The 11381-nt window shown below is 42.3% G+C and overlaps 1 protein-coding gene across 1 annotated transcript; it reads left to right on the top strand.

The window, feature by feature from the left end:
• The first annotated feature begins 6232 nt into the window (after positions 1-6232).
• LOC128253826 (uncharacterized) lies at positions 6233-8025 on the top strand. The gene is given in 3 exon segments (XM_052982511.1): positions 6233-6544; positions 6607-7004; positions 7007-8025. Coding segments are annotated over 3 exon segments (1347 nt in total). The 5' UTR covers positions 6233-6541; the 3' UTR covers positions 7953-8025.
• The last annotated feature ends 3356 nt before the right edge of the window (positions 8026-11381 follow it).

Consider the following 11381-nt stretch of genomic DNA (forward strand, 5'->3'; position numbering starts at 1 on the left):
ATGGAACAGCTGTTTCGCCCCGCAACCGTACCGCTCCCCCATCCGCTCTTAAGCAACAGCAACAGCAACAACAACAACAACAACAACAACTGCCAGACCCGCTGGGCTATTAACATCAGCTGCTGCTGCTGCTGCTGCTGTCGAACCCAGACCCTCCGCCTTCTTTCCTTCGGCGGCAGCTGAAAAATTCCTTTTTGGCAGCAGCTTGTTTCTTTCTCGTCTCTGTTTCTCTTTTGGTTTTGTTGCTGTTGCTGTTGCCGTTTCACATTCCAGTTGGCATTGCGTTGCCAACTGTGTGCCGATATTTAAATAAATTGCCAACCAATTGTGCACACACACTCACAGTCAAACACTTACTACTATGCGCCCCGGGGGACTCCCCCCCTCCCCTGCCCTGCCCTTTCCTCCTGCAAAAAGGACCTTATGCGCGTGTTCACACCATGTCAAATGCTGAGGCTCAGGTCCACCCCCGCCCCTTTCTTATTTTTTTTTGGTCCACCCCAAGGAGACCCATCGAAATGAGCTAGCAAATTAGAAGCGATTTAGTTCGGTTCGATTCCATGAATGCGGGATCTCCAATTGGAAATGGGCGCATATTTGGGGGCTTAAGAGATCAGTCTCGAGAGCAATTAGTTCTGGCAGCAACAGAACACATTTGCCTGCTAGTCTGCTAGCCTCTTCGTTATCCGAGGGATTATACCAAATCATAGGGGCTCTACACATGCGGAGGATAATCAGCTGCGTTCAAGATATAATTTTGTAAAACAAATTTGTGTTTAAGGGAAATAATTTATTGTAAATTGCACAGTTTGCTTTGTGTTTGTGCTATCTTAATATGGACTCGAAATGAACGCCTATAAGACTAAGAAATATCATTTATTTAATTATGCAAATGTTTTGAATAATTTTATTACTAAGCGCAGTTAACAAACATTATTTAAATTTTTGAACAATTTTATTCTTGTTTCAAAATCATAATACAGACATTTATAAATTTATTGGATTAATATTGTTGTTACTCAAAAATTAAAAATTTATAAAAAGTTCTATAAGAAGTTGTTTTCGATTTAGTTGTAAAACAGAGTTGAATTTAAGGGAGTCTTTCTTATATAGTGTCTCAATTCAGTCTCTCCCGATTCCCACACCGTCACTATAGTAATTAGCCACCGATTGACATAGCTACCACATCGGCCATGCATATCATGCAGCCATCTGGTGGCACCATCAATCTACGCCTGCGAAGACGTTTCAATACATTCCTACAAATTGACCACCACAATTTAAACAAAACCCGCTTTTGGCCAATAAGTGGCCATTCATCTTGTCCAGCAGCCGCAGTTTTCCCCCTCCTGTCCCCCGCTTTTCATGGGGAAAACTTGCCACAAGCGAAAACCCAAGCACCCTGAACCACAAACTTGAACGTGGAGCGACAGAGAGGGAATATTTGGCACTCCGAGTTGGGAAATCTATGGCCAGGGGTTCGGGGTGGCTGGGTGGCATGTCGATGGGTGGCTGGGTGGTGGGTGGAAGGCCGCTTCTTTTACTACTGCCACTTGGTAGCAGTTGGCCATGGCAGCGAAGTCGTCGTCGTCGTCGTCGGAAGAGCAGCATCAGGCGGCAAATAATGTAAAACGCCATTAGGCGAGATTTTCTCATACAAACAACAATTGTGCATTGGCACACCAGCCTGACGTCGTCGTCGTCGTCTGGGATTTCTGGGGGGGATTGGGTTGGAATTGGGCTGGAATTTGGAAGGGCGGGAAGGGGAGGCCATTGGGTGGTCGGTGGGCGTTGGACACAGCATTTTTTTATGCGCATTTCGCACTGGCGAATTGAAACGAGAGCGAAGAGCAGAATATTCTCGTGAAACGTAGCAAACGAAAACAATTTTGGGCCGCCCTGGCTGGCAAGTGGCAACATTTGTTGCTGTTGCTGTTGTTGCTGTCCCTGTTGCTGTTGCTGCTGCTGCCGCTGCGACAAATTGAATGAAATCACGGCAATTTGGAGTGGCATACATCGGCAGGCAACAGCTGCGACCAGACCGGACCAAATGGCCAGTCGCAAAAAAAAAAAGAGGAAAATAAGAAAAGTGTATATGTAAGGGGGGGAGGCAGGGGGTTGGTGGCGAGAACAAACAACGGAACACTGTTGACGCATAATTGAATTATTAATTTTTATTTTAAACATCGAACGACATGTTGTTGCTGGTGTAACTGCTGATGTTGCTGCTGTTGCTGCTGTTGCTGCTGTTGCTGTTGCTGCTGCTGCTGCACATGCGTCACTTGTCACTTGTGTTTATCTGGCGAAAGGCAGCGTGTATCGCTGCGATAAGGAAGTTGTTTGCTCAGCGCCAATTCAGCAGCAAACAAAATCAGAGTCAACCCACCACCACCCAGCACCCACCAGCCACCACCCAGCACCACCCACTTGATGCGTCCTCTAGGCCAGCAGGTCAAAATGAAGCTGTTTGTTTGGGCGTCTCACTGTGTTTGTGCCACTTTCTGAGGGGCATGGGGCATTGGCAGTGGGTTTACTGACTGGGAGTGGCCTGATATGGGAATCGGCAACGGCAACTGAGTGCCAGCAGATAACACTTCATGGATGCTAATGGCCTTGTTCGGGCGCCTGTAAACCGGCCACCCACTGCGGCGGCTTATTAAGATGGTCCCTCGACAGTCGGGCAGACAGTTGCTCAGCGGTTGTCCTGTCCAGAGGCAAAAGACGCGCTAAAATTGTCGCCGTCAGCGGGTTGGCTGTCCTGGCCAGGACATGAAAAGCCAAGAAAGGACTTTTCCTAGCAGCCGCGAGCAAAGTGAAGAGCGTAAAAATGTTGGCTGCAAGTGAAGGGCGGACAATGGAGGGGGTTTTTGAGAAAAAAAAAAAAGAGGAAAACTGCTAAAATCACGACAGCAGCAATTATACAGTTGTGCTTAAATCTCATTAATTTATGTTGATTTGCGGAACCAGGAGCTGACAGGATCTCATCAGTGCGCTCTCAAACTATAAATTCATTTTAAATTAAGAGCAGCAATGACAGCGGCAGCAGCAACTAGCAGCAGCAACTAGCGACAGCAGCAACATGTATTCTCACAAAGCTTTAGCCACAGCATTTGTATGCCCCAAAGACACAAAAACTCTATAAGGATAATATGCGTATTTGTGTGGCAACTGGCAGCTTTCAGCAGCAGCAGCAGCAGCAGCAGCAACAGCAGCAGCAACCAGCAAGAGTAACCGTTATTAAAGATTTTGAATACCTAATTATGAAAATGTCAGAAGCAAACGTTTTTTTGTTTTGTTATGAAAGAGAGAAAGAGAGAGAGAGAGAGAGAGAGCGGCAGAGCGGCAGAGCAATGACAGGGACGGGAATAATCTTTTAGCTGTGTGTGGGTGCCAGGATGTTGCTGGTTTGGCTGCCAAGCGATTTGCTATGCCATAGTTGTTGTTAGCCGCAGCAGCAACAGCAGCAAACTGTGTTTGTGATGTGCCTGGCAGCCAAACACAAGCTCTCTCATCTCAGCAGAGAGCAACAAAAACATGGGGAAAAATATGAAAAATTCCATTTTCATGTCACTCAATTGAATTTCCATTCAAACTGCTTTTTTCCTTAGCCAGAGATTCTCTGCGTTTTTTTTTTTTTTTTGTGCCACTGACTGACGCTGACGGCGTCGCTTTTCCATTTCCACTCTTGCAACCCACCATTTAATATTTTTGCCCATTTTCCGCAAGCAAACACAATCACACACACACACATATGCGGGCGGTTGTTTTGTATTTTTAGGCTTTCTAGCCAAATTAATTGCCTACGGATTTGTAGTTAGTTGCCATCGTCATCGCTTTTGTTGTTGTTGTTGTTGCTGTCGAAAGCTCAAATACAAATACAGGCACAACAAATGCCTGCCACACACACACACACCAACACAATGGCTGGCCAAAAGTCCTTTTTGCCTTGACTGCATTCGGGTTTATGGCAAAAATAAATAAATTTTGGGTTTATCTCAATGGCACACAAGTCATTTGCAGCTGAGATTTTTTTTACTCGCTTTCCTATCTCTACTACTATTTCCAACCAACCAACCTACATCGTTTTTTCGCCCTCCCATCCTTGTGATTATTTCGTTCGTTTTCGTTTTTTTTTTTATTTTTTTCTTCCTGTTCTCCCCTGTGGTTGCTTTTTGATGGCAAAGGTGAGCAGATGTGATGGTTCTGGTTCCGGGTTATGTGGGCTGTGGGTGTCTGTTGGTGTCTGTGGGCTGTGGGGGTCGAGAACAATATGTCGGGGAGCAGAACAATTGAAGCATGACGTGGAGATCTGTGGACTTCGGACACGAGCTTACATCGGATTAACATTGTGCTCAAGGCGTTCGAGTCTGTCGCATCGAATGCATTAGGTTCCAGTTGCAGGAACAACAAATTGTTGTGGCATAAAGGGAATAAAACTCAGAAACCAGAAACTGGTGGAGTCCAAAAGAACTTTGTCGCATGGCAAGGCAATAGATGGACAGACTGACAGATGTGCTCCGAACATAACTAAGAATTCAAGGCATGTGGCGAAATGTAAGGACATCAAAGGAAGGAATGCACTACCTTTGTGAAGACAAATCATGTTTTTGAGCTCTGCGTAACCGATATCTTGGTTTTTATCTCCAATGTGTCAAGATTGCTTGCTAAGTTTTTAAAAAGCAAAGCATTGCAAATCACACTTAAACATGCCTGAAAGTATGCAACAATATATTTCGTTTTAACCCAACAAATTGTATAGCATACTATAGGGCATCTTAACATGTGATTTCAAAACTCTTTTGATTACTATGCCACCCCCAGATGATTTTTTTTCGAAATAATCATTTTATGTACCCAGTTTAATTATTACAAAACTAAACATCGTTTTTACCCTAAAATCAACTAAACCGAGCACTGCAAACTAACAGAAACTGGTCTCCCAGGACTCCAGGCCCTCCAGTCACCACAATTAAGTGTCCTGCGATTTTTGGCCAGTGGAATGCTTTGCAAACGGGGACAACACAGTGCCTGCCTTTGTTTAGTGGCCAACAGCGATGCCAACTGCAGTCACAATCCACTTGCTCGTGCTTATGGCAAACATCCCACTCTCGGGCCTTGTGCCCTCATGCAGATTTATTTATAGAATTTAAACTTAAACAAAAGCGAGCAACAACAGCAAAGGCAAAAGCAGCATCAGCAGCAACAAGAGTGACCAATGTGCCTTTGGCGGCTTTTCCATGGCGCCTGCTCCTGACAAGCTGACAGGCCTGCTGAGTCTGACTCTGGATCCTGGATCCTGGCTCCTGAATGCAGCACTCTCGCCCAGGCGACATTTTCAGTTGTCATGCCTTTGCTTGAGTAATTAAATAACATTTTCTTTCCGCGCTTTACACGCTGGCCAGGCCGAAACAATAGCGACACAAACATTGACAGCGACTGAAAGTGACGGCGGGATGGTTAAAACTGGCTGACAACTGCCGATAGGGGGAGCAATGTACAAACATATATTGTTATAGGTATTGAGACATGGTTTTAGCATGTGCTATTATACGGAATACATTTTGAGATGTTTTAGCAGGAGTCTAGGCTGCCAAAAACTACAAATTCCCGTTCAGAATGCGTTAAAAACAATATAGATATTAAATACTAAATATTATTATAGAAAATCATACCAATAAACTTTATGATATAAGCCAAAATTATTTATTAATTTGTTAAAAAAAAGTTAATTTTAGCATTATTATTTAACCAATTTTTAATCGGTCACATTAATCTTGTTACTGAAAAATCATTTAACTTAACACATTTTGAATCGCACACAAAATAATTGCTAACTGTTCCCTTGACTAAGGTAATTTTAAGTATACATTTGAAGCTGAGACTCAAAACAATACTTATAGAGCTCTCAAAGTTAAGTTTTAGTCATCTTAAAACTTAAATACTAACCAACTATCAAAATATAACGCAAAAACAAGGAGTACATATCATATCATAATAGATACTTAAAAAATAATATAATAATGATATGATTTTAAACAATTGCGTCAGTAAACGAAGTATACTTTCTTTTTATTTTTGTGGTTTATTTTTTTAGCAGCGTACGCGAGTACCTGGAAATCGCCAAGCTATAACAAAGTATAATTAAAAACTTTTTTTTTACAGTTGACAGCTCTAAACGCCTTTTTTCTTCCATCTGGCAGCATAGTCTGAAAAGCACAGTTTTGCAGCAAGTTGGCAGCACCTTGGTATTATTTTGAAATATTACAAGCAGAAATATTAGATGTTCTAGGTTGCCCTATAAACAAACTGAAAGCGTGGTAAATGGTTGAAACACGAGCTTGCTTATAAATAATAAAATGTATTAATCCGATTTTAATGCACCTTGGCAACTCTGATTCCGCTGCTGGTCGTGATTTTCGCCATCTTGGCCACGAATCTTTCTTTCGTGCCTGCCTGTCAACACGCGCGCATGCGTTGCTGGATTCCGAGAATTTGTGTCAGAGAATTATTTTCTGAGAATTTCTTGCGTTGAAAAGCTAAAATGGTAAGAAAAGGTAATAAACTTTATGCATTCATTTTATTTATAGTATTTACTTTACTTTTCAGCCAAGAAGGAAGTGGGTCCGAAGCAAGTACTCGGTGCACTTGCCCAGGGGCGAATTCGTCGAAATAGTTCCCCAAATGGGCGGCACCGGCGCAGGAGAAAGTGAATCGTCCGCCGGGTCAGGTCCTCGGATGACCGTGAACACTCTTTCAGCCATTTCGCAGCTTCCCAGCAGCACTGAATATGAGGCACATGAGGAGCCAAAGGAGGATTGCAGCGGGTGCCGTAGTAAAGATGAGACTGTGAAGAGTACCCGTTTTCAAAAGGATGCTCCAAATACAAGCTTGATAATGCTTCGCAGTGGAATCTGCGCCCATTGTCGTTCAGCGAAGATCAAAACAAGGAGAATAATGATTATAGCATTAAGCAGTGTCCCCAAAATGCTGGAAATACACCTAATTCAAAGGTAATGCCGAGTACTTCACGTGGCCACAACTCATGGATCCAGAATAACCCAAATATGCTGCCCCCTACTGTCCCAAAGTGGGACAATCATAGCTCAGGTTGCATTATCATCTCCAGCGATGACGAGGAGTTGGCTGGTCAGAAAAATGTAGCCTTTAGGAAGAGCCACATGCTGACTACTACAAAAAGGAGTCATTCATCTATGGAGGAACATCCAAAGGAAGATCCAATTTTTCCCAAACTTGATAAAAACGATACCAAAGTGAGGGAGAAGCTCAGACTGACTGGCAGTAATATACCGCCCATTGAGCACTCGATGCACTCCGACGACTTTGTTTTCCATCAGAACCTGGATAACAAGATTGCCGTAAAGACAGTGATGCCAAAGTTTCTTTCCAAGCTGCAGTCCTCCTTAGTTTGCCAGCCGTCGTCCAGTAAGGATAATTCGAACGAGAATCCAATGTGGGTTCTTCTGCCGCCCAAATGCATTGCTCCGATGGGCGGGAATGACAATGCAAAGAGTCTTATGCCCGAATTGCTGCCGCTTCCTTCAACTTCTAAAGCGGCGAAAAAGGAGCCTATGGAACAGGACTTTCCAACCTGCAGCAAGGATGTTTCCAAAGGAAAGTGTGGCTCTAGCAGCAAACACAACCTGGCAAATAAAAATACTGTGGCAGGAAAAAAGCAGGTCAAAAGGGGTCGTCCAAAAAGCGTTTGGCACAAGGGCAACCTCTGCGAGTGCGCTTTGCGGGAAATGCAGAACCCAGAACCCTCAAAGGCCGACGTGGAAAGCTGGCGGAGCACCGAGGCGATCTGCATGCGCCTAAGGGGCATCGATGTGCCGGATAAAATTGGTTTACTGGAGGAAACCCCATCCTTTGAGGACATTTTCGATGTTTTGGGTATCAAAGAGGAGGATCCCAAAGCGATTAGCCCCCCTTAATTTCCCTTAACAAACAATGAGGATGCCATTATCGATTCAGAAGACGAAACGTATCGAATGGATATAAAGTCGAGATTCATCCAGGAGAAGAAATGAAAAAGCTCAAAATTTATTCAGATACTGATTAAGAATTGATGCTGAAATCAGAAAAAGCTTAAATCCTTTTTCTTTTAAATTATTATTTAAAAAGAGTTAAAGCCTTCTAAAAAATGTTAAAATTGGCCAACTAAAAAGAGAATCCCTCTCAAACATTTTTTTTCCTTCCTCACAGAGAGTAATTTAATTTATACGTTATAAATATATTTTAATTTCTTAAATATATGCATTTATTGAGAAAAAGTGGGACTAATTTTTTAAAAAATGTAAACACAAATGTTTAACTTTAAGCCTAACATACAGTAGTGGTCAAAAGTATTTTCCCACTTTAAGCATATTTTCATTTGATTTGTGTAAATACTTTTGACCACACTTGTATGTAAATGTGTTTTGTAGGAGCGATAGCGTTCAAAACAAATATTATTCTCGTTTAGCTTGTGCAAAAATTTTGAAAAAGCCTGTGCATATTTTTGGGTAAAAAGATTTTGCAAATATTTTTGCCCACTTTGACTCATTCCCGTGCTTTGCTCTCCGGCTTGTAACAATAAATACTGTGTGTGCAGCTGCAGCAACAATAGCTGGAAAAACAGCAATGGCATCAATTTTTTGTAACATGTTGCCAAACATGGCCGAAACCACGCCCACAGCCTGGAGCAGAAGGAAGGACTCCGGCTGATGCCACCGATGTTGCTGCTGCGGTGGCCACTTAAATGTCGTTATGTTGTCGGGTCACGCGCCCACTGCTGCTCCTATGTCCATGGGTGTGGATGTGGGTGTGGATGTGGGGGGGCCCCTGGCCATGTCCAGGTCCTTTTAGTTTTTTTTTTTTCGTTTTTTCGGGTGGCCAGCGGGGGCAAAGGGAAAAACAACTTTATTGCCGCAGCAATTATGCGTAGCTAATAAAAATGTGCGGAGGTGTCGGCAGCAGCAGGGGGTCGCAAAAGCGGAAAAACGAAAATTCGAGTGGCTGGAGGGGGTCGGAATAAAATTTTCCTGGGGCAGGCAGCATCGATAGCGAAACGAATTATGCAAGCGAGAATAATTAATGCGCTGATTTATTTAAAAACGTGTTTTGGCATTCAAATGAAGGCGCCAATTGCAAGAAGTGGCACAGCATGTTCAATTAACCCATTGAAAATCGGTCGAAAACCATTTTAGTTGCTTGTTGTAAGTAAAGCACATTTTATTTGTATGAACTTTAACCTTCTTTCAGTTCATAGTGCCTAGCCACAGATCAGGCATTAATGGGTTAACATGTGCGAACTCTCGCGCTTTATCGAAATGCAAATTTATATGCCAGCTTGACGGCAACAACAACAATTCGCATAACCCAAACAAACAAGGACAAAAAATTTGGGGGACAAAAAAAGGAATTGGTAAACCGAAATGGGCAAGGAAGAAAAATCAAATATGTTAAGCGGCATTTAAGCGCGGCATCGTGATCCTGTGAATATATATATATGTATGTATATGTGCCTGTCACACGAGATAATGCCACGCCCCCTTCGCTGTTTGTATATTGTTCTAAAAATTTGCACGCATTGCATTGTTGTACTTTTCGCCGCTTTTGCTGTTCTTGTTGTTTTGGGCTCCATGTTTGTTTGTTTATATATTTTTTTTGTTTGTTTGTGGCACACACACATGTGCGGTTCCCAGCGGCAGCGTCCTTTAAAAGTATGCAAAGCAACAAAAACAAGCCTCGAAATCAGGAAAAAAGAAAGGCGGCACACGCCATTTGTGTGTATTATGGGTTGTGTATGTGAATATGTTTTGCAGGAGATGTGGGAAATGTAAACGGAATTGTTTTGCCCGCTCGATGCTGTCCGTGTGTGTGGGGGTGTGGCGGTGTGGGAGTGTGGAGTGGGTGAGTGTGGGAAAACGTGCGGGTGTGGATGTGTGACAAAGGGATAATGACTGGCAGCCAGGATATCCCCACTTACACACACATCGCGCTGCGTGTCTTATCGCCAATGAGGGAAAACACGCACGGCCGCTCAGCAAGCTCAAGGCAAGGGCAACGGCAATGGCAACGGCAACGGCAACGGCCACCAGGGCGTATTGACAACGACTAGGATATGCCCAACGATTCGCCCTTTGTCGCTGGCTCCTGGTCCTGAAGTTTGCTCAAAGGACTAGCGTCGACTTATCCCGTGGGGTTGGGGTCGAAATTCCAGGAGTTAAGTGCATTGCGAACAGGTAGCTCGGGATATTTTGTCCATATTATTAATAAGCTTAAACAAACATATTTTAAAGTGTTTGATTTTGTAGTTCAGGATGCTCCTCTCATTGCCAATATCAACACAACAAATAGAAGTCACGGTTGTAAAAATAATTGAATTAGAAATAAATTACAATTTGTGTTCAATATTAGCTTGAAAAAAAGTGTTAGTTATTTTGCTAAATATTATATGTTCGCTATATTCTATAAAATCATAAATCTTTCGCTTTGTTTTATACAAAACAAATTTTATAAAAATAGTTATTTGAAAGAAAATGAAATTAAAGAAAACTGTTTATTTATACGGAACAATAACTTTTTGCAAAATTAAAAATAAACAATTTTATTAAAATTGGTTACAATTTTTCCAATTTTTATTTTTTCTAAACTTTTGTCGGAAAAGTGAAGCCATATAGTGTTTTCCATTAACTATTTAAGCCTTATCAGTTTTTGAATCAACCGCCATTTTCCGCAACATGGTGCCAATCACAGTAAATAATGCTGTTATCCCTGCTATCGATAATTTTTGTGTTCCATTAACATTCCCTGTAAACGCACTGTTATGTTAAGAACGGTGTTGACAAACGCCACAAGGCAATGTTTTACAGAACTGGTAGATTTGAATGAAAATTGCGCGTAAATATATCGAATATCATAATATCTTATTGAATTTAAGCATTTAACTATAATAACAAACTGATAAGATCGTTTTTTTTGTTACATAAAAATAATTGCACTTTATTTATGTTAAGCCCTAAAATAGCTTTACAATTAGGTGTCTAAAAGGTAATTTGTTCAACAATTTCCATAAGGTAAAAAGGCGCACCTGCCACGCCCCGAAATGCTTCAGCACGGGCAACAACAACGACTCGATCGATTACAGTTAAATGACTATTGTTCACTGACTCAGTTTCCGAGGGGCGTTTCAAAGGTTTCAAAGTCGTGGTCTTTTGTGCCGGGCCATTGGGTCATCATTGCGTTTAAATGTATACTTAGACAAATGGGATTTAAGCACTAGTTATCACATAGTAAACTTATGGGGTAGGTGTTTCCACTCGTTGCATTGACTTGCATTCGATCCGGCGGATCGGAACAGATCGGATCAGATCAGCTTA

The sequence above is a fragment of the Drosophila gunungcola genome, assembly GCF_025200985.1.
Source record: "Drosophila gunungcola strain Sukarami chromosome 2R unlocalized genomic scaffold, Dgunungcola_SK_2 000004F, whole genome shotgun sequence".
NCBI classification, from domain to species: Eukaryota; Metazoa; Arthropoda; class Insecta; order Diptera; family Drosophilidae; genus Drosophila; species Drosophila gunungcola.